Source organism: Pelophylax lessonae (assembly GCF_965119305.1).
Source record: "Pelophylax lessonae genome assembly, chromosome: 2".
Lineage (NCBI taxonomy): Eukaryota > Metazoa > Chordata > Amphibia > Anura > Ranidae > Pelophylax > Pelophylax lessonae.
Genome location: NC_138769.1, coordinates 286,821,560 through 286,846,069, shown reverse-complemented (window position 1 = coordinate 286,846,069; position 24,510 = coordinate 286,821,560). Strand labels below are relative to the sequence as shown.

At 48.0% G+C, this 24,510-nt stretch overlaps 1 protein-coding gene across 1 annotated transcript in view; it reads right to left on the bottom strand.

Annotated features, from left to right (window-relative positions):
- Positions 1–18,418: 18,418 nt before the first annotated feature.
- Positions 18,419–24,510, bottom strand: part of PM20D1 (peptidase M20 domain containing 1) — a gene marked incomplete at its 5' end in the record, with an annotated part of 305,608 nt that continues 299,516 nt past the window's right edge. Inside the window, one exon of the mRNA XM_082244535.1 lies at positions 18,419–18,747. Coding sequence (XP_082100661.1) covers positions 18,618–18,747 — 130 coding nt within the window. The 3' untranslated portion in view covers positions 18,419–18,617. The remainder of the gene's footprint in view (positions 18,748–24,510) is intronic.

The window sequence follows — 24,510 nt, the reverse complement described above, 5'->3', positions numbered from 1 at the left end:
CTGTGTTCAGTTTGCATATTCCCTGTGGGGGTCTCATTGTGCTTGAGTGTGGTGCGGTGGGCTGCGCTTGCCGCGCTTGCTTAAAGGGGCAGTTAACCCTTTATTGTCCGGCATTACAGGGGCAATGGATTCTCAGGAGGGCAAATTTCCTACCGCCTTGGTGGAAAGCCAGGGGACCGCTGTTTCCCCCCCAGGGGGGGATTTAGTCACTATTGTGGCTGGCCTTGCTGCTCAGGTACAGATGCTGGTGGCTGCTCAATCTACTAAAAGGCCCAGAGTTGCTCTTTCCTCTGATTCTGAGGGTGAAGGTGATGGGGCTGTTATGGCGGGGGCCTCCTTATCGGGGTCCCGCTCCTCCCTAGATCTAGTGGGGTCCGAGGTGGAGGCTGAAGTTGAGGGGGTTGATAATTCTCCCCCTGGCTCGCCTGAAGAGCTTGCAATCATGGATGAGTTGATTGCTTCCATAAAGCAAACGCTGCGTTTGCAGGATGAAGTGTGTCCCCCCGCTGCCTTGGCGGCTTATGGGACGCAGAGAAAACGCAGGACACCGCAGGTTTTTCCCTGCAATGATGATTTTCAGCGCGCTGTTAAGGAACAATGGCGCAATCTGCGCAAACCTTTTGCTGTACCAAGTAGATTCAAGCTGCATTATCCTTTCTCGCCTTCCACTGATGAAAGGTGGTGTGTGCCTCCCCCAGTGGATCACGCAATTGCGGTTTTAAACAAAGCCACTGCGATTCCTGCAGAGGATTCCCCTGTGTTCCGTGATGCCACGGATAGGAGATTGGAGTCTCTTGCCCGTCATACTTATTCTGTTACGGGTTCTATGCTTAAGGCTCTGTTTGCTTCTCTCATGGCGGCCCAGGCGATCGCAAGTTGGACGCAGATGCTTAGGCGCGTCCTAGTGGCCGATTCGGCCTCGCCGGCGACCCTGGATATGGTGGATCAAATACACCAAGGTGTCATGTATCTGTGTAATGCGGACCTGGACCTGGTTCCGTTGGCTGCACGTGTGCACAGCGTGGCGGTGTTGTCTCGCCGCCTGGTTTGGTTAAAATGTTGGTCGGTGGACCAATCTTCACGTAAGACCTTAGCCAATCTGCCTTATGATGGGTCTCGCCTTTTTGGGGAGTCCTTGGATGTGTTGATTAAGGGGATCACCGGAGGTAAGAGCACTCTCTTACCCCATTTCCCCAAGGCTAAGGGGGCTTCTGGGAAGAAGCATGCTAATTTTCGGCCCCCTCGGGGGTCCTTTCGTGCCTTTCGGCCGCACTACAAGGGCAAGCCGTTCAAAGGTCAAGGCTCTCAGAAGAAGCCCTGGTCTGGGAAACAGAAGTCCGGTCAATCCGGATCTGCAGCCCATAACAGTTCGGCCTGAAGGGGCGCCCTCACCCAGTTTTGGGGTGGGGGGACGCTTGCTCGGTTTTCTTCAGCCCTGGTTGGCCCGTGTGCGGGACAGATGGGTTCAGGAGATCGTTCGATCTGGTTACAAGATCGAGTTTCTCTCTCGGCCGGAGAGCAGATTTTTTCCCTCAAATCTTCAACTGTCTCCAGAGCGTTTGCGGGACCTGCACCTGGCGGTGCGGGACCTGAGGGCTCAGGGAGTGGTGGTTCTGGTGCCTCATCGGGACAGATTTTGGGGGTTTTATTCCAATCTGTTCACCGTGCCCAGAAAGGAGGGCAAGGTTCGTCCAATTCTGGACTTGAAGGCTCTGAACAGCTCTGTGCGGGTTCGCAAGTTCCGCATGGAATCCCTGCGGTCGGTGGTGGCTGCCCTGGTTCCGGGGGAATTCATGGCCTCCATCGATTTGAAGGATGCGTATCTTCACATCCCCATTTTCGAGGGTCACCAGAGGTTCCTTCGATTTGCCATTGCGGAGGATCACTACCAGTTCGCGGCGTTGCCTTTTGGTCTCGCCTCGGCTCCGCAGGTCTTCATCAAGGTGCTTGCACCGGTTCTGGCATTATTGAGGGCCCAGGGCATTTCTGTCCTGGGGTATCTGGACGACATTCTGGTTCGGTCTGCGACCAGCCAGGGTCTGGAGAAGGACCTGTCTGTCACGATGCAAACTCTGCAGGAGTTTGGTTGGACGATAAATTTTCCAAAGTCGACACTGAGTCCGTCGGTTCGTCTTCCCTACCTGGGAAAGATTCTGGACTCGGTGCAGGCGAAGGTCTTCCTGCCGGAAGACAAACTCAGAACTCTTCAGGAGGAAGTCAGGTCCCTCAGGGACGTTCCGCACTCGTCTCTGCGGACGTGCATGAGATGTCTGGGATTGATGGTCTCGGCCTTCGAGGCGATTCCCTTCGCCCAGTTTCACACGCGGGGTCTCCAAGCGGAGATCCTGTGCAGGTGGGACGGGCGACCTCAATCCCTGGATCTTCAAATCTCGTTGAGTCATCGCACCAGAAGAAACCTTCTGTGGTGGCTCCAGTCCCCGTTGGTGTCCGGGGGCAAGTCGTTTCGTCCTGTCTCGTGGACGGTGATCACCATGGATGCCAGCCTGTCGGGCTGGGGTGGTGTTCTGGGCGTTCTGTCCGCCCAGGGGACTTGGTCGGAGGGGGGAGTCTTCCCTTCCGATCAACATTCTGGAATTGCGTGCGATAAGTCTCTGTCTTCATCGCTGGACGGACCGGCTGCAGGGCTGCCCGGTTCGGGTGCAGACGGACAATGCCACGGCGGTGGCCTACATCAACCACCAAGGGGGCACCAGGAGTGCCCGAGCGGCTCGAGAAGTGGCCGACATTCTGTCTTGGGCCGAGACTCATGTCCCGGCGATAACGGCGGTTCACATTCCGGGGGTGGAGAACTGGCAGGCGGACTATCTGAGTCGCCAGACCCTGGATCAGGGGGAATGGTCTCTCCACCCAGCTGTCTTCCAGATGTTGTGCGCGAAGTGGGGTCTTCCAGATGTGGACCTGTTCGCGTCTCGTCTCAACAACAAGGTGAGAAGGTTCGTGGCAAGGACGCGCGACCCTCGGGCAGACGCGTCGGACGCGTTAGTGGCCCCGTGGCATCAGTACAGGCTGATGTACGCGTTTCCACCGATTCAGTTGCTGTCCAGGTTCCTTCGCAGGTTACACTCGGAACGCAGCACGGTGATTCTTGTGGCACCGGACTGGCCTCGCCGGTCCTGGTACGCAGACCTCGTGAATCTGGCGGTCGACGCCCCGTGGCGTCTGCCTCTTCGAGACGATCTACTGTCTCAAGGACCGATATACCATCCTGCTTTACAGTCGCTGGCTTTGACGGCCTGGCTGTTGAGACCGAGGTCCTGAAGGAGAAGGGTCTCTCTCCAGAGGTCGTTCATACTTTGATCAACGCGAGGAAGTCTTCCTCGGGGAAGGTTTATTACCGTACTTGGAAGGCCTATTTTGCCTGGTGTGAGTCCAGGGGGTTTTCACCCCGCACGTACTCGGTTTCCCGTGTGCTGTCTTTCCTTCAAACGGGTGTTGATCAGCGTTTGGCGCTGGCTACGATAAAGGGTCAGGTGTCTGCACTGGCCGTTCTGTTTCAACGTCCCGTGGCTTCCAACTCCTTGGTTGGCACTTTTGTTCAGGGTGTGCGGCATCTGGTTCCTCCTAGGAGGGATCCCTTGCCCCCTTGGGACTTGAACCTCGTTCTATCTGTGTTATAACGTGCTCCTTTTGAACAGATCAGGGAGATCTCGTTGTCTATGTTGTCCAAAAAGGTACCTTTTTGGTGGCGATCACTTCGGCTCGCAGGGTATCGGAGCTGGCAGCTTTGTCCTGCAAGTCTCCGTATCTGGTTGTCCATTTGGATAAGGTGGTCTTGCGACCTAATCCTTCTTTTCTTCCGAAGAGAGTTTCGGAATTCCATCTAAATGAGGATATTGTCTTGCCTTCGCTGTGCGCGAAGCCTAAACATCCAAAGGAGGTGAGATTACACTCTCTGGATGTTGTTCGGGCGATAAGGGTTTACCTTAAATCGACTGAGTCTTTTCGAAAGACGGATTCCTTGTTTGTTCTTCCAGAGGGTCCTCGGAAGGGCATGGCGGCGTCGGCTTCTACCATCGCCAAATGGATCCGGCAGACCATTGAACAGGCCTATGCCTTGCAGGGGAAGGTTCCCCCTGTGCCTGTGAAGGCGCACTCTACTAGATCTCTGAGTATGTCTTGGGCCTGTCGTCATGGGGCTTCTGTTGCCCAGGTGTGTAAGGCGGCGACTTGGTCGACCGTACACACTTTTACAAAATTCTACAAAGTAGATGTTCAGGCATCGGCGGATGCTTCCTTTGGCCGCAAGGTTCTTAGTGCGGCGATTCCCTAGGGTCCCTTATGGGGACCTCTGGCTGTTGGGAAAAATGTTTTATCCCATGGTTATTTGTCTTTTCCTGGGTTGCTGCTCCTGTTGAGCACCTGTTTTTTCCTGTTGCCCAGCTGGTTTCCTTCCTTTGGTAAGGTTCCTTTCTTTGATGCGGAGACTGCGTTGCCTTTTCGGCGCGGATGCGTTTCCCACCCCTCATGTTTGCACTACTTTGGGACGTCCCCATATGTGACGAATATGAAGAGGCGGCGACTGTCTGAGGACGTAAGAGAAAACGGAATTTTTGTAAAATCTTACCTGTAAAATTCCTTTCTCTGAGTCCTCCGACAGTCGCCGCCCCCGCCCCTCTTTTGGGGTTTGGTTGTATACTCTACTGCTATTCCACTAAAACTGAGATATGGCTGCAGGAAGTAGGAGGGTATTGACTGAGGGGACCACCCCTTGAGGGTGGGATATGTTAAAAGCTTTAATGTTAACATATTCTGTTGCCTAGCTACTCCTTCGGAGCAAAGTCTAATTCCCCATATGTGACGAATATGAAGAGGCGGCGACTGTCGGAGGACTCAGAGAAAGGAATTTTACAGGTAAGATTTTACAAAAATTCCGTTTTTTTTAACATAGGAATATATCTTTTAACCTATCTTTCTTAAAACAATAAGAGAAGACATTTGCGCGCTATTCTTTTTTAATAAGAGAAGACATAACCAACACATCTTCTAAGCAAGATAGAAATCTACATCCAGAGACACCATCATCCATTCAGAAAAATTCTTGCAAAACTCAAAAATATAGGTCAAACAATCTCCTGTGCTGTAGGGTTCTCTCCCTATTTACATCTCTGAAACTCAATTTATCTATGAATTTTTTGCTAAAAAATTCTTAATAGTGGACCCTTCACCACTCCACTCTTATCAATCCAAGCCCTGGGACATAAAAGACCTCCTAAATTAGGCTCTTTTAACCTTTAATTAAACTAGAACAACACTATTTACATATACAGTGCCTTGCGAAAGTATTCGGCCCCCTTGAACTTTGCAACCTTTTGCCACATTTCAGGCTTCAAACATAAAGATATAAAACTGTAATTTTTTTGTGAAGAATCAACAACAAGTGGGACACAATCATGAAGTGGAACGAAATGTATTGGATATTTCAAACTTTGTTAACAAATAAAAAACTGAAAAATTGGGCGTGCAAAATGATTCAGCCACTTTACTGTCAGTGCAGCAAACTCTCTCCAGAAGTTCAGTGAGGATCTCTGAATGATCCAATCTTGACCCAAATTACTAATGATGATAAATAGAATCCACCTGTGTGTAATCAAGTCTCCGTATAAATGCACCTGCAGTGTGATAGTCTCAGAGGTCCGTTTAAAGCGCAGAGAGCATCATGAAGAACAAGGAACACACCAGGCAGGTCCGAGATACTGTTGTGGAGAAGTTTAAAGCCGGATTTGGATACAAAAAGATTTCCCAAGCTTTAAACATCCCAAGGAGCACTGCGCAAGCGATAATATTGAAATAGGAGTATCAGACCACTGCAAATCTACGAAGACCTGGCCGTCCCTCTAAACTTTCAGCTCATACAAGGAGAAGACGATGCAGCCAAGAAGCCCATGATTACTCTGGATGAACTGCAGAGATCTACAGCTGAGGTGGGAGACTCTGTCCATAGGACAACTATCAGTCGTATACTGCACAAATCTGGCCTTTATGGAAGAGTGGCAAGAAGAAAGCCATTTCTTAACCACTTAAGCCCCAGCCCTATTTCGGACACTTTTTGTTTACAAGTTTAAATCAGTATTTTTTCCTAGAAAACTACTTAGAACCCCCAAACATTATATATATTTTTTTAGCAAAGACTCTGGAGAATAAAATGTCGGTCATTGTAATATTTTTTATCACGCGGTATTTGCGCAGCGGTCTTTAAAGCGCCATTTTTTTGGAAAATTTTTGAAAAATCACATTTCACTAATTTTAAAAAATACTAAACAGTAAAGTTAGCCCATTTTTTTTTGTATATTGTGAAAGAACATGTCACGCCGAGTAAATAGATACCCAACATGTTACGGTTTAAAATTGCGCCCCCCGTGGGATCGCGACAAATTACGGTCAAAAGAGATCTCAATCTGCGACGCTTTAAATTTATTTAACGGTTACCAGTTTTGAGTTAGAGTGTAGCTCTTTTTTTTAAATTATTGCTCACGCTCTGGCGATCGCGGCGATACCTCACATGTGTGGTTTGAACAGCGATTTCATTTGCGGCTCGACTTCCGTATACGTTTTTTTTTGTGCGTGAGCTAACGGTGACGGGGGCGGCTAAATTTTTTTTTTTTTCCCATTTATTTTATTTATTTTTTTAACTTTATTAAAGTTTTAAAAAAAAAAAAAAATCTGATCACTTTTATTGCTGTCACAAGCAATGTAAACATCCCTTGTGACACCAATATGTAGTGACAGGTACACTTTATGGAGGGATCGAGGGTCTAAAAGACCCTAGACCCCTCCACTACACTTCCCTGTATGCAAAACGCCGAAAACGGCATTTTTGCATACAGCCGTTTTTCAAATTTGCCGCCTTTTGCAGCACAGTAACCCGGAAGTGACGTCATGGACGCCGCCTCCGGGTTACGTCATCGGAGACCCGATCGATGCCGTTTCCGGCATTCATCGGGACTCCATCCAGCCGGCGGACGTGCCGGCTGGGTGCTCGGGGCTCCCGGTGGAACGGGAGCCCCGGGCAAAGCCACGGAAGGCGGCGGGAGGGGGGGGGGACGTCCCCTCCCGCCCCCCCGGGTACCGATCGAGCGGCTCCCGAGCCGCATCGGTCGGTACCGACGGAAAGCCAACCGTCGGCTCTAAACCACGGTACCGGGATGGTGCCTCTAGCTAGAGGCATCATCCCGGTACACTACCGCAAAGTTTACTGACGTAGACCTACGTTAGTATGCGGTAAGTGGTTAAAGATATCCATAAAAAGTGTCGTTTAAAGTTTGCCACAAGCCACCTGGGAGACACATCAAACATGTGGAAGAAGGTGCTCTGGTCAGATGAAACCAAAATCTAACTTTTTGGCAACAATGCAAAACGTTATGTTTGACGCCAAAGCAACACAGCTCATTACCCTGAACACACCATCCCCACTGTCAAACATGGTAGTGGTAGCATCATGGTTTGGGCCTGCTTTTCTTCAGCAGGGACAGGGAAGGTGGTTAAAATTGATGGGAAGATGGATGGAGCCAAATACAGGACCATTCTGGAAGAAAACCTGATGGAGTCTGCAAAAGACCGGAGACTGGGACGGAGATTTGTCTTCCAACAAGACAATGATCCAAAATATAAAGCAAAATCTACAATGGAATGGTTCACAAATAAACATATCCAGGTGTTAGAATGGCCAAGTCAAAGTCCAGACCTGAATCCAATTGAGAATTTGTAGAAAGAACTGAAAACTGCTGTTTACAAACGCTCTCCATCCAACCTCACTGAGCTCCAGCTGTTTTGCAAGGAGGAATGGGCAAAAATTTCAGTCTCTTGATGTGCAAAACTGATAGAGACATACCCCAAGCGACTTACAGCTGTAATCGCAGCAAAAGGTGGTGCTACAGAGTATTAACTTAAGGGGGCTGAATAATTTTACACGCCCAATTTTTTATTTGTTCAAAAAGTTTGAAATATCCAATAAATTTCGTTCCACTTTATGATTGTGTCCCACTTGTTGTTAAATCTTCACAAAAAATTACAGTTTTATATCTTTATGTTTGAAGACTGAAATGTGGCAAAAGGTCGAAAAGTTCTAGGGGGCAGAATACTTTTGCAAGGCACTGTATATATGTGGTTGTGCTGCACCTTGTTTATTAAGTTGTGATAGTTTAGTGGTTGAACACACTATAGTGATTCAGCTGCACCACTTCACGCATTTATTTATTTCACTTTTGAGGGTGAGTGCGGGAATTTTTTTGTGTTTTGTTAATTCGTTTTATTACCAAGGTGAGATTTATTAGGATGCCAGGTGTAAGAGGACGTAGAGACCGGACAGGAGGGCTAAAAAGGGGCATGGTCTGACTAACTGGTCTCCAAGATCTTGGAGGAGGTGCACGGAGGTAAAGTAGTGGAATATGTGAGGACATTGTCAATCCAAAAATACATGGAGTGGACATGGGAGAAAATGGTGTAGACCCACCTATGAGCATTACATTCCAGATGTCCACTAGATCATAGTTATGCAGCAGGTTGACAAACTTAGTGACTATCTTAGAGGGTTTCAGGATCTGGGAGCCTGGTGAGCATGTTATTTCGAGAAAGGAATCCAAGATTATGTTAGAATCCCCTCCCAGCAGGAGCACACCATGAAAATAGGAGGACAGCACATAGAAGAGCGTCTAAAAGAAGACGGGTTGATCCGTGTGTCACTAGAGAGCCTTCCAAGTCACCCTTCACCATATGAAATCTGCCATCCGGGTCGGTGAAGACCTCTGATGGCGAAAAGGACAGTTGTTTGCGACTCCCCTTGTTTTATTTCAAGCATTAGACATAAAAAAACATAGGATAGTGTTTATGGATGAAATTAGGCTTGTATGATAGGGAAAGTCGATTTCCTGTAAAAAACGGAATTTTTGTAAAATCTTACCTGTAAAATTCCTTTCTCTGAGTCCTCCGACAGTCGCCGCCCACTTCATATTCGTCACAATGGGGTATTAGACTTTGCTCCGAAGGAGTAGCTAGGCAACAGAATATGTCAATATAAAAGTTTTAACACATCCCACCCCCAGGGGGTGGTCCCCTCAGTCAATACCCTCCCACTTCCTGTATCCATACTCCAGTTTCAGTGGAATAGCAGTAGAAAGTACAAACAACCCCAAAAGAGGGGCGGGGGCGGCGACTGTCGGAGGACTCAGAGAAAGGAATTTTACAGGTAACATTTTACAAAAATTCAGTTTTCTCTTACGTCCTCTGACAGTCGCCGCCCACTTCATATTCGTCACAATGGGGACGTCCCAAAGCGGTGTAAACATGAGGGGTGGGAAACGCAGCCGCGCCCAAGGCAACGCCGTCTCCACAGCAGAGAAAGGAACCATACCAAAGGAAGGAAACCATCTGGGCAACAGAAGAAAAAACTTGCTCAACAGAAGCAAAAAATCCCAGGAAAACAAATAACCTAGGGATAACAACATGTATCCCAAACAGCCAAGAAGCCCATACAAGAGGCTCTAAGGAACTGCCGCACTAAGAACCTTGCGGCCAAAGGAAGCATCTGCCAATGCCTGAACATCCACTCTGTAGAATTTAGTGAAGGTGTGAACGGACGACCAAGTCGCCGCCTTACACACCTGGGCCACAGAAGCCCCATGACGACAGGCCCAAGACGTACTCAGAGATCTTGTAGAGTGCGCCTTCACAGGCACAGGGGGAACTTTCCCCTTCAAAGTATAGGCCTGTTCCACAGTCTGTCTGATCCATTTGGCAATGGTAGAGGCCGACGCAGCCAAGCCCTTCCGAGGTCCCTCAGGAAGGACAAACAAGGAATCCGACTTGCGGAAAGATTCAGTCGATTTCAGGTAAACCCTAATCGCCCGAACAACATCCAAGGAATGCAGCTCCACCTCCTTCGGATGTTTGGGCTTCGCGCAGAGCGAAGGCAGGACAATGTCCTCATTGATGTGAAACTCCGAAACTCTCTTCGGAAGAAAAGAAGGGTTGGATCGCAAGACCACCTTATCCAGATGAAGGACCAAGTACGGAGACTTGCAGGACAAAGCCGCCAGCTCCGAAACCCTACGAGCCGAAGTTATCGCCACCAAAAAAGCGACTTTTTTGGACAACATGGACAACGAGATCCTCCTGATCTGTTCAAAAGGAGCGTGTTGTAACACGGACAGCACAAGATTCAAGTCCCAAGGAGGCAAGGGTGCCCTCCTAGGAGGGACCAGATGTCGCACCCCTTGAACAAAGGTACTAACCAAAGAGTTAGACGCTATAGGACGTTGAAAGAGAATGGCCAGCGCAGACACCTGACCCTTGACCGTAGCCAACGCCATACGCTGGTCGACACCCGTCTGAAGGAAGGACAACACCCTAGACACAGAGTATGTGCGAGGTGAAAACCCCCTGGACTCACACCAGGCAAAATAGGCCTTCCAAGTACGGTGATAGACCTTCCCCGAGGAAGACTTCCTTGCGTTAATCAAAGTGTGAATGACCTCCGGAGAGAGACCCCTATCCTTCAGGACCTCGGTTTCAACAGCCAGGCCGTCAAAGCCAGCGACTGTAAAGCAGGATGGAATATCGGCCCTTGAGACAAGAGATCTTCTCGAAGAGGCAGACGCCAAGGAGCGTCGACCGCCAGGTTCACGAGATCCGCGTACCAGGACCGGCGAGGCCAGTCCGGTGCCACAAGAATCACAGCGTGTGGTTCCGAGTTCAACCTGCGAAGGAACCTGGGCAGCAATTGAATCGGTGGGAACGCATACAGCAGCCAATACTGGTGCCACGGCGCCACCAGCGCGTCGGACGCGTCTGCCCGAGGATCGCGCGTCCTTGCCACGAACCTTTTTACCTTGTTGTTCAGACGAGACGCGAACAGGTCCACATCCGGAAGACCCCACGTCGCGCACAACATCTGGAAGACAGCCGGGTGGAGAGACCATTCCCCCTGATCCAGGGTCTGGCGACTCAGATAATCCGCCTGCCAGTTCTCCACCCCCGGAATGTGTACCGCCGATATCGCCGGGACATGAGTCTCGGCCCAAGAAAGAATGTCGGCCACTTCCCGAGCCGCTCGGGCACTCCCGGTGCCCCCTTGGTGATTGACGTAAGCCACCGCCGTAGCATTGTCCGTCTGCACCCGAACCGGACAGCCGCGCAGCCTGTCCGTCCAACGGTGAAGGCAGAGAGTTATCGCACGCAACTCCAGAATGTTGATCGGAAGGGAGGATTCCTCCTCCGACCAAGTCCCCTGGGCGGACAGAACGCCCAGAACCCCACCCCAGCCCGACAGGCTGGCATCCGTGGTGAGCACCGTCCATGAAAGAGGACGAAAAGACTTTCCCCCCAACACCGCCGGGGACTGGAGCCACCACAGAAGATCCCTTCTGGTGCGACGGCTCAACGAAATCTGGACATCCAGAGACTGCGGACGCCCGTCCCACTTGGACAGAATCTCCGCTTGGAGACCCCTCGTTTGAAACTGGGCAAAGGGAATCGACTCGAAAGCCGAGACCATCAGACCCAGACACCGCATGCACTTCCGCAGGGATGAGCACGGAACGTCCCTGAGGGACTGGACTTCTCCCTGAAGAACCTTGATTTTGTCGTCCGGTAGGAAGACCTTCGCTTGGACCGAGTCCAGGATCATTCCCAAATAGGGAAGACGAACCGCCGGGCACAGTGTCGATTTTGGATAATTTATCGTCCAACCAAACTCCTGCAGAGTCTGCACCGTGACGGACAGATCCTTCTCCAGACCCTGGCTGGTCGCAGATCGAACCAGAATGTCGTCCAGATACCCCAGGACAGAGATGCCCTGGGCCCTTAACAAGGCCAGCAGTGGCGCAAGCACCTTGGTGAAAACCCGCGGAGCCGAAGCGAGGCCAAAAGGCAACGCCACGAATTGGTAGTGATCCTCCGCAATGGCGAATCAAAGGTACCTCTGGTGACCCTCGAAAATGGGGATGTGTAGGTACGCATCCTTCAGATCGATGGAGGCCATGAATTCCCCCGGAACCAGGGCAGCCACCACCGACCACAGAGATTCCATGCGGAACTTGCGAACCCGCACAAAGCGGTTTAGAGCCTTCAAGTCCAGAATTGGACGAACCTTGCCCTCCTTCCTGGGTACAGTGAACAGATTCGAATAGAACCCCCGAAATCTGTCCCGATGAGGCACCGGGACCACCACTCCCTGAGCTCTCAGGTCCCGCACCGCCAGGTGCAGATCCCGCAAACGCTCCGGAGACAGTTGAAGATTTGAGGGAAAAAATCTGCTCTCCGGCCGAGAGAGAAACTCGATCTTGTAACCAGATCGAACGATTTCCTGAACCCACCTGTCCCGAACACGGGCCAGCCAAGGTTGCAGAAAACCGAGCAAGCGTCCCCCCACCCCAGAACCGGGTGAGGGCGCCCCTTCAGGCCGCACTGTTGTGGGCAGCGGATCCGGATTCGCCGGACTTCTGCTTACCTGTCCACGGCTTCTTTTGAGAGCCCTGACCTTTGAACGGTTTGCCCTTAAAGTGCGGCCGAAAGGCACGAAAGGACCCCTGAGAGGGCCGAAAGGAAGCATGCTTCTTACCAGGAGCCGACTTAGCCTTCTGGGATTGGGGTAAGAGCGTGCTCTTACCCCCAGTGATCCCCTTAATCAGAGTATCCAAGGATTCGCCAAACAGACGAGAATCGTCATAAGGGAGATTGGCTAAAGTCTTGCGAGAAGATTGGTCCACCGACCAACACTTCAACCAAACCAAACGGCGAGACAACACCGCCACACCGTGTACACGTGCAGCCAACGGGACCATATCCAAGTCCGCATCGCACAAATACATGACACCCTGATGGATTTGATCCACCATGTCCAATGTCGCCTGCGGGGCTGAGTCAGCCACCAAAACGCGTCTAAGCACCTGCGTCCAACTCGCGACCGCCTGGGCCGCCATAAGGGAAGCAAACAGAGCTTTTAACATAGAACCCATAATAGAATAGGTATGACGGGCAAGAGACTCCAGCCTCTTGTCTGTGGCATCCCGGAATACCGGGGTATCCTCAGCAGGAATCGCAGTGGACTTATTCAGAACCGCAATCGCGTGATCCACAGGAGGTGGTACACACCAACGCTCGTCAGTAGCGGGCGTGAAGGGATAACGCAGTATAAACCTACTGGGTACCGCAAAAGGTTTGCGAATATTACGCCATTGTTCCTTAACTGCGCTCTGAAAATCATCAGTGCAGGGAAAAACCTGCGATGATTTGCGCCTTCTCTTTGTCCCATAAGCTGCCAAAGCAGCCGGCGGACACGGTTCATCTTGCAAGCGCAGCGTTTGTTTGATGGAAGCAACCAAGTCATCCATGAGTGCAAGCTCTTCAGACGAGCCAGGGGGAGAATTATCCACCCCTTCAACCTCAGCCTCCACACCACAAGATCCAGGGAGGAACGGGACCCCGACAAGGAGACCCCGGCCATATCAGCCCCCGCACCATCACCCTCTGAACCAGAGGAAATTGAAACTCTGGACCTTTTTGTGGATTGAGCAGCCACCAGCATTTGCACCTGGGCAGCAAGATTAGCCACAATCACAGCCAAATCCCCCCCTGGGGGAGAAACAGCAGTCCCCTGGCTACCCACCAATGTGGCAGGAAATTTGCCCTCCTGAGAATCCATTGCCCCACAAAACTTATGCTGACAAGAAAGGGTTAACTGCCCCCTTAACAAGCGCGGCGAGCGCAGCCCACCGCCACACACACAAGCCTAATGAGACCCCCACAGGGAGAGCACAGAAAACAGGCAATGGATACAGGCAGATAGAAAAGTCAAAAAACCTGAGGGGACCCCTGTAGTAGCTGCTGCTGCGATCGATGCACATCAGGAAAGAGGAAGTGATGCAATCAGGGCGCTCTTGTAAAGCCTATGAGAGGCTACAAGAAAATGGCCGCCCGCATTGAAAACATGCGGCCGGGGCGATGCAGGCAAAATGGCGGCGCTTGGCGCCGAAAACGCCGCTCCCCCGCTCTGCGATGTAACACATCACCCATGTTAAAATCAATATGGCAGGTCGCCGCAGCGACCGCTGTACAGTGCCCCCAACATGACCAAAGGCATGTCCCACAGCACACAGCGCTTCACACAGTAACAGGCAGACACACAGTGCCACACAGCCCCCCCTCCTGCAGCCCACAGCGTGCAGGCAGAATGACAGGGAGCCAAATAGTGTGAATAGAGGCAGGTTACACAGTCCCAGACTGACACCCCCCCCCGACAGACAGGTCCCCACATAAGTACACTTACCTTCTAATGACGCGGGGGACCCGCACAGGCGAACAAACCGCAGCACATGAGGCAGGGAGAGTCACATCCAGGACGCACGAAACCGGGGTTAAGAAACCACACAGCGTCCAGTGAGGTAGCCACCTCACCAAGCATCCCTGCACTGAACAGGGATGGGTCGTTCACTGTGCCAGGAGCGATACCTGGCTGAACGCTCGATGGCAGGCCGGGAAAACCACTGACCCACAACCTGCGACCAGGGGGATCAGCCCGAGTCCCAGCCCGCACGAATCCTCTTCATCAGAAGAACTAACTAACGCTGACAAAACGAACAGCTAAGCAAACAGAGAGAAAAAACTCAAACAAAATCAAAAAAGAATAGAGAAAAGGCTGAGACAAATGCCCCAGCATAGAGACATCCAGCTACTCCTGACAAGCTAGACATTGAAACTGGAGTATGGATACAGGAAGTGGGAGGGTATTGACTGAGGGGACCACCCCCTGGGGGTGGGATGTGTTAAAACTTTTATATTGACATATTCTGTTGCCTAGCTACTCCTTCGGAGCAAAGTCTAATACCCCATTGTGACGAATATGAAGTGGGCGGCGACTGTCGGAGGACATAAGAGAAACACTATTTCTGCTCCAATCAAGTGAAAATAGTTGAAGGTCTTGCGCCTCTTTACAGGGGTATTAAGACCCTTGACGTTGTGTGTCAGTACTGAAATGGGCCTCATAACAGGTGGGCTAGCAATGGTCAGAGGTAGAATGAAGATCACTTACCACCATGTTCGGAACACCGCAGGTGGACAGACTGACCGTGAATGAATTCCTGGAGGATCCCAGACGAGCATTAGAAAAGGAGAGGGAGGAAATGAAAGTAAAGATAAGAAGACTCGATGCCCTTAGAAGGGCTAGGTTCTGGAAAGAGAATAAACGGCAAATAAATTCAAAATGAAATACACGTAATATTAAAAAACATAATTGAAGAAAAAAGGTAGACCCATACTAGGGCCCAAGTCACCTGAGTCCATATCCATCATGTATAAATAATGGGGTAGAAATGGAGCCAGGATAGAGCACAGGGATCACTGAAATGGTCTGAGCTGACCTTTAACCACTTCAACACTGAGCACTTTCACCCCATCCCTGCCCAAGCCAATTTTCAGCTCTCAGTGCTGTCGCACTTTGAATGTCAATTGTGCGGTCATGCAACACTACCCAAACGCAATTTTTATAATTTTTTTTCTTCACACAAATAGAGCTTTCTTTTTGTGGTACCTAATCACCGCTAAGTTTTTTATTTTTTGCCAAATAAAAAAAAAAAGGCCTTAAAATTTAACCACTTGCCGCCGCCCGCCGTCATATGACGGCGGAGCGACCATTGTTCTGGGCCGCCGTCATATGACGTCGGCCCATTCACACGCGATCGTGTGTGCGCCGCCCTGCACTGCCGGTGTCGGCGTGTCTCCAGGACACAGCCCGTCACCGGCAGGGGGGAAACAGCCAATAGACATGGCTGTTTCCCACGTGATCGGCTGTGTTCCAATGACACAGCCGATCACAATGGAGGAGCCCAGAAGATGACCGCGCATGCGCGATCGGGAGCGCGCAGCACGGTCATGTCGGTGGCTCTGTGTTCCCTAGGAACACAGCTAGTCACCGGCAGTGGTAAACAGTCACTGACAGTGACTGTTTACTATGTGATCGGCTGTGAATCCATTCACAGCCGATCACAAAATGTAAACACAGAGCAGTAACTCACTGTTACTGCTCTTCTCCCCTCACACAGTTTCCAGTGTGAGGAGAGCAGAGCTAGAAACAGTGAGTTACTGCTCTGTACACCTGTCACAATGTAAAAGCACAAAAATAAAGGTCCCCACACAGTCCTCAGCCCCCCCCCCCATTACACCTGTCACCCAACAGTCACCTCATCAGTGCCCAGAAATTGACACAATAAGGCTAAGTTCACATGCGAGCGTAGCGATTGCGGGCAGAACCACCGTGATTCTGCCCGCGATCCGGAAATCATTGCAAATCGCGCGGCGCCTGTGCGTTGCCCGTGATTTGCAATGGCACCCAAACGCTGTGCGATGTTGCCGCGATTTCCGCCTGCCGAATCGTGGTAACATTGTGCAAACAACGCATGACACCCAAAAAAGGTACAAGAGCTTCTTTGGGGCGTCATGCGTTGTTTGCGCAATGTTACCGCGATTCAGCAGGCGGAAATCGCGGCAACATCGCACAGCGTTTGGGGTGCTATTGCAAATCACGGGCAACGCACAGGCGCCCCGCGATTTGCAATGATTTCCGGATCGCGGGCAGAAGCGTAGTGATTAGCCTAAATCATAGCCTTAGACATAGCCTAAAGTTCACGTGTCACCAGAGACTGCCATCAGTACCACCATGCACCATCGCCCGTCACCTGTCACCCATCGGTGACCATCGCCCGTCACCTGTCACCCCATCAATCACCGTCACCTGTCACCCCATCAGTCATCGTCACCTGTCTCCCCATCAGTCATCGTCACCTGTCACCCCCTTCAGTGATCGTCACTTGTCACCCCATCAGTGATCATCACTTGTCACCCCATCAGTCATCGTCACCCCATCAATCATCGTCACTTGTCACCCCATCAATCATCGTCACTTGTCACCCCATCAGTGATCATCACCTGTCACCCCATCAGTGATCGTCATCTCTCACCCCATCAATCATCGTCATCTGTCACCCCATCAGTGATTGTCATCTGTCACCCCATCAGTCATCGTCACCTGTCACCCCATCAGTCATCGTCATCTGTCACCCCATCAGTCATTGTCACCTGTCAACCCATCAGTCATCGTCATCTGTCAACCCATCAGTCATCGTCATCTGTCAACCCATCAGTCATCGTCATCTGTCAACCCATCAGTGACCGTCACCTGCCACCTATCAGTCACCTGCCACCCATCAGTGATCATCCGCAGTCAACAGTCACCCGTCGCACAGCCCATCACAGCCAGCATGTCAAAAAGGATGTACAGCAGCGAGGAGACCCTTCAGGTCCTCTCCATGACTGATGAGAGCATCGGGGAGCTCTCATCAGTATCCGAATCCATATCCGAATCCGATTCGGAATTTGAAATTGCTAATAGTAGCGGATCGGAGATGGACTCGGACTATTCCTCTACACTTTCCTTTATACAATGTATTTTGGGGTGCAATTTTTTTGCTATATACATGCAACCACTTACTGACCGCCTAACGACTATATACATCGGCCATTTAAAGCTAAATACTGGGGTTATGGCAGCAGATAACCCCCATAACCCCGGTATTTTTTTAAACGGCGGGCAGTTGGCTTTCAGATAAGGGTGGTCCCAGTGGCGGATTCGCCGCAGAATTACCCTTACGGTGCAGGGGAAGAGGTGCCCCCCCTCCCAGCTGCGTCCCAGACTTCTCCCCCCCCCCCTGCCCAATTCCTAACCCTGGGATAGGAACAGTGATAAAAATATTGTCAGGGGCTAAACCCCTTTCTTGCTGTACTATAAATGTGTTCTTGTCTGTGTCCCCATGTAATATGGTTCACATCATCTCCTGTAATATGTCTGCAATCTCTGATGATCTCCTGTAGTATATCTGCAGTCTTTGATCCTCTCCTGTAGAAGGTCTGCAGTCTCTGACCCTCTTCTGTAGTATGTTTGCAGTCTCTGACCATCTCCTGTAGTATGTCTGCAGTCTCTCACCCTCTCCTGTAGTATGTCTGCAGTCTCTGACCCTCTCCTGTAGTATGTCTGCAGTCTCTGACCGTCTACTGTACTATGTGTGCAGTCTAAACCCTCTCCTGTATAGTGTGTGTGCTGTCTCTGACCATCTCCTGTACAATTTGGCAAATGTGTGGCTTTCACCTCTGAGGAAGGCGTGGCTGGGAATGGGGTTGTGGGAGGAGTTGGGGTGGGGTTGTGGGCGGGGAAGGCGAGTTCCAGCACCTATTCTCTGAGAAAATAAGCCCTGAATATATCAATGGTTGTCTGAACAAAGGGGGAGCATTTATGAATAGAAACACATTCACAATATTAGTTTTAGTTTTTAATTCACAAAATTTGTTTACATTTTTTCTTGCAAAGCTTTCACTTGGAAATTTTCAGTAGTCGGACGCACAATAAGTGTTATTATTAAAGGTAATTTTGCTTCCCTTGTAAAATCATGACTTTAGTTATCTGACATCACATTTTATCTCAATCCAAGCAAAAATGGGGAGGTATAATCAATCCACGCAAAATGGGGAGGTTTACAGTTTTTCTGTGTTGCATTCATTGAGAGAAAAAAAAAAGACATGGTAATTATTTATCCTTCTTGACTCTTCATAATTTTCTATAGTTCGTGACTGTCTTGATCAGCTGTGGGGACTTTATCAGAGTCTGCATTTTGAATAAGCCGGTAATAAAACTGGACAACTTTTTTCAGGTTTTCCACTGAAATGCGCTCATTCAGTCCATGAATCCTATAAGAGGGCAAAGAAAATAGTTATGTTGCATAGCAGTACAACTAGAACTGTTGTTACACATATTCTCCAATTATTTGTTAGTCCTCCTAAAGCTAGCCTTTGATTAATATGTATTTTCAGGAATATATGCATCATGCAGCCCTAGGAACATCAGAAAGATGATGCTCCTCCTTTGTATCTTGTGTCATGTGATTATTTTAGTAAAACTTAGTGCTAGAATGCTCTAATAAAATAGAACCTCAATACAGTGGAAAGGAAATTGGTTTCATGTTCTCTTATAAAGGGTTTTCGGTCTCCACTGAACATTCCCAGCACCCCTCTACTCCATAGGCCTTTTAGAGGGAAGGAAAAAGTTATCATGGTTTAAAAATTTGAGGCTTGGTGCTGACCCTTTTGTGCCCATTACTGGCTGTGATGTATTTCCCGACTCTGGAGACTTCAGCATTTGCACATTTGAGGTCTTGCATGCTAACACACAGTAGCGTTTTTCCTGTTTTATCCGATGTTTAAAAAAATGGTCTTTAATGATAGACAAGGAGTTAAATACAACTGTTAATACTGCTCTTTGAGGAAAACTGGATTTTTGACTTAACGTAAAATCCTTTTCTCTTAAGTTCATTGACGGAAGCAGTTTTCTCTGATTCATATCAGTAGGGTTATACTGCCCCCTACAGGAGTAGGACAAAAAGTTCTGGCTACGCCTATGGGCAGTCCCGGAGGGTACACCCTCTCTCTTCCTGCATAGGATGTCAGTTTTGTATCAAAGCAGTGTCAGAAAGTAACACCAACCCAACTCAAAATAGAGGGGCGGGTACTACGTCCGTCAATGAACTTAATAGAAAAGGATTTTACGGTAAGTCAAAAATCCAAACCACAAAACGTACCAAAAGAGACCTCAAGAGATGTTATAGTGAGATTCCACAAATACGAAACAAGATCTCGGATCTGGGAAAAATTAAAATGTCGTCCCCTATTAAAATACAAGTAAACAGAGATACAAGTATATGCCGACCTGTCACAGGAGACGTTGGCAAGGAAACAGAAACTTAAACCAATTATTGAAATATTTAAACAACATAATGTCCAATACTTCTGGGGATACCCGACATGCTTAGGAGTTAGAAGAGAAGGGAAGACATAAGAGTAAGATTCTCGGAAGAATTGGAAGACTTCTGTGAGAACTTAAAAATTCCAATACCCGAAATCCCTGGATGGACAGCCATGAGGAATAAAAGAGGGGAAGAAGAAGATGAACAGTGGCACTTGAAGAACAAGAAGAAATCTTATAGAGACAGGGCGGCTGGAGGGGGATCGGCGAGAGGAGGGGTGGGGGATGAGGAGTAGGAAAGAGAGAGAAATATGAGACCCGGGGAGGACACTGGGGGACTGAGCGATTCTTTCTCCAATATAGCTCCAGGGGAAAGGAGAGGGGAGCTGGGCGTTCAGGTGTAGAGCCTCACCCTAGGGGACAAAGTCGATATAAGGAGGGAGGAAGTTGATCGACAGCAGGGGTCCAAAAACAAGGGGTCCGATAACCCACCAATACACAAACAGGAGGCTGTAAGTGAGGAGGGGACATGGGGGGTGAGGTAGGGGGGTAGCTGGGAGGGGCGGGAGAGGGGAGGGGGGGAGAAGGGGAAGAGGGAGGAAGGGAAGAGTAATCTGCAATCTAGTGTATCCACTCCATTTCCATTTTTCGGATAAGTTGGATTTTCCTCTGTTCTCCGGAGAAGTATGTAATGCCTCTTTCAATTTCATAAACAATGGCAGAAATTAGTTATGTAACGTAAAACATCAGAGGACTGAATTCCCCAGAGAAGAGACAGAAAATCCTGAAAGAAATTAAAAATACAGGAGCTGATCTAGTTTTCTTACAGGAAACCCATATCCTACATACATCTAATACCAGATTGTACTCAAAAGAACACCTCACTTGGTACTATTCTGACTCTATAACTAAAAAAATCAAAAGGGGTGGCTATTGGGATTGCCAGAGGAACCCATTTTGTCCTGGAGGAGAGGATGGCAGACCATGAGGGAAGATTTATTTTCCTGAAAGGGAAACTACATACTAGGGAGGGGACTCTGGTAAGCGTATACTGCCCAAATGACAAACCCATGGGATATCTTGGGAAAATTCTAGATAAACTAACAGAATTTAGAAAAGAGAGAGTGATATTAGCAGGAGATTTAAATTTTTGCCTCGATCCAGAAATGGATTGTATGTCAATTGTACAGAGAAGTAGAGCAACACACTTGAAAGCGATCAAAAAGAAGCTATTCCAATGTCAATTATTGGACACTTGGAGGGTGCTTCACCCGAAAGTACGAGACTATACGTTCTACTCCTCTGTACATAAAATACATTCGAGGATTGATTACATTATGATAGACCATAGAGGGATTGAATCGGTGACAGAGGCTAAAATAGGGATTAAGACCTGGTCGGATCAAGCACCTGTCAAAATAAAGTTGAAAATGTTAGAGGGACAACTAAAAACAAATGCGTGGAGATTAAACGAGGAACTGCTGAGGGAAAAAAAATGGGGAGAAAAAATTAGAAAAGAATTAGAACTATACTTCCATATTAATGAAAATGAAGAAACCTCAAAAAACATACTTGAGGGGGATCTTAATCACTTAAGGGTCAAGAAGGAAAAAAGAGAGTAGAACATAAAGAAAAATTGATAAAAGAGATTTATGAATAAGAACAAAGTCATAAAAATACTCAGAAACTTGCGAAGTTCATAAAAAAAAAGAAAACGATAAATTATATAGAGAAAATGAAAGATGCCAAGGGGGAAATGGTATACTCATCGACCGACATAACAAAAGTATTCCAGGTGTATTATGAGAAACTATAAAATATCAAAGAAACAGGAGGAGAGAGGGACTTGATCAAAATGGAAACAATTAAACAATACCTAAAAGAGGCGGGACTACCTAAAATACAAGAAAAGTTAGATCAACTAGAAGCCCAAATCACAGAAGAAGAGATAAATATAGCCCTTAAAACTACATCATCAGGGAAGAGCCCCGGACCAGATGGGTTTACGGTAAACTATTATAAAAGGCATAAAGATCTACTAATACCCAAACTAAAAGATTATTTTAATGGCCTAGGGGAAGAGTACGGCATGAGTAGGGAAGCCCTCTTGGCATCAATTACAGTAATCCTGAAAGAAGGAAAAGATGCGACTATATGTTCAAGCTATAGACCCATCTCACTTTTAAATATCGATACAAAACTCTTTGCAAAAGTACTAGCAACCAGAATGAAAAACTTAATGGAAGAATGGGTCCATAAGGATCAAACAGGATTTATACCCGGGAGACAGGGTAGAGATAATGTTACATAGTTAGTGAGGTTGAAAAAAGACATCAGTCCATCCAGTTCAACCTATGATGTGTGTGTGTTTGCTTTTAACCGTACATTGTGTACCCCTGTATGTTGTGGTTTCCAAGGTGCCCATCTAATAGTTTTTTGAAACTATCAATGCTCCCAGCTGATACGACTGCTTGTGGAAGAGAATTCCACATCCTTACCGCTCTTACAGTGAAGAACCCCTTACGCATTTTAAGGTTAAACCGCCTTTCCTCTAGTTTTAGTGAATGGCCACGTGTCTTATTGTATCTCCTCTCTCTGAATAGCTTGTTCCTTATGCTAGGGTCGCCAGTACAGTATTTGTACATTGATATCATATCCCCCCTCAATCGTCTCTTCTCCAGAGAGAATAAGTTCAGTGCTTGTAGTCTTTCCTCATAGCTGATGTCCTCCATTCCCCTAATTATTATTGTTGCCCTTCTCTGGACTCTTTCCAATTCCAGCACATCCTTCCTGAGGACCGGTGCCCAGAACTGGACAGCATACTCCAAATGTGGCCGGACCAGAGTCTTGTAGAGCAGGAGAATAATCTCTTTATTTCTGGAGTGAATCCCCTTTTTTATACATCCCAGTATTCTGTTGGCTTTGCTTGCAGCGGCTTGGCATTGCATGCCACTGCCAAGCCTGTTGTCTACCAGTACCCCCAGGTCCCTTTCCATCCTAGACTCACCCAGAGGTTCCCCCCCTAGTGAGTAGCTTGCTTTCTGGTTTCTGGCCCCCAAGTGCATTACTTTACATTTTTCAACATTAAACCTCATCTGCCATGCAGTTGCCCACCCCGTTATTTTGTTCAGGTCCGCTTGTAAGGTTTCCACATCCTGCATAGAAGATATTGGCATGCTTAGTTTAGTATCATCCGCAAATACTGAGATTGTACTAGATATCCCCTCCTCTAGATCATTTATGAATAAATTAAACAGGATTGGTCCCAGGACAGAACCCTGGGGGATCCCACTTTCCACACCCGCCCAATCCGAGTACTCCCCATTAATCACCACCCTCTGGACTCTCCCCTGGAGCCAGTTCTCTATCCAGGTACTCACCCTATGGTCCATACCTACCTTCTGAACAATTCTGTTGATGCAGCAGATGGCTAAGAGTGGATCCCAAGGACTGATTCTGTCAATAGATGCTAAAAAAGCATTTGACAGAGTCAACTGGGACTTCATGATGGGAACCTTGGAGGAACTGGGAATTGGAGGGAAAATTATGGCATGGATAAAAACACTCTATGGCCAGCCCACCGCCAAGGTGAGAGTAAATGGGGTCCACTCGGAGCCATTTGGGATGTCTAACGGAACAAGGCAAGGATTCCCGTTGTCCCCATTACTGTTTGTCCTTTCATTAGAATCTCTCTTAGCCACAATTAGGAAAAACCCAGATGTAAAAGGAATAGAAGTAGGGGATGTGGAGCATAAGATCGCCGCTTTTGCGGATGACTTATTGCTATACATCTCCAGACCGAGGATAACCCTACCAAATGTACTAGAAAGTTTAAAAAAATACGGAGAATTATCAAACTTAAAGACTAACCCTGCTAAATCCGAGATACTGAATATTAATGTAAAAAAACAAGAAGAAGATAAACTAAAACTAGAATTTCCCTTTACTTGGAAAAATCTAGGACTAAAATACTTTATCCTAACAAAAAAACTCGAAAGACTCTATAAAGAAAATTATATTCCGCTACTAAATGAAATCAAAAAAGAGCTCAATAGGATATCACATAGACCGTTATCTTGGATAGGGAGAATAAACATAATAAAAATGGCAATCCTACCAAAAATAACTTATAAATTCCAAACGTTACCTATTTCAATTCCTCAGATATATTTAAGAACTCTGAAATCCTTAATTACTAGATTTATCTGGAGTAGAGGTAAACCTAGAATACAATATGCAGTAGAAGAGGTCAACCTAGAATACAATATGCAGTACTAAGTAAAGGAAAAAACCAAGGGGGTCTAGCAGTACCAGATTTAAAAAAATACTACGACGCAACACTACTTTCACGAGTGATGGAATGGGGGGAAAACAAAAAGCGAAAAAAAATTGGGTAAAAATAGAATCCACTATGAGTCACACTCACTTAGGGAAAATTATATGGATACCTGCACAATATAGGAATTTTAGCCCCAATACCAAAGCAATCACAATTCAAGCACTTAGAATTTGGGATTTAACTCACAAAAGAAACAAGGGGCAATACAACTCACCATTAATTCCTTTGAAAGACACTAATTATTTCCCACCAGGACAAGAAAAAATGGGAGGAAGCTGGATAGGAGACGAGGATGCACGTTTGAGGGATATCATAGATAATGAGCAAATACACACACTAGAGGTATTAAAACATAAAAAAAAATTGGAGAATC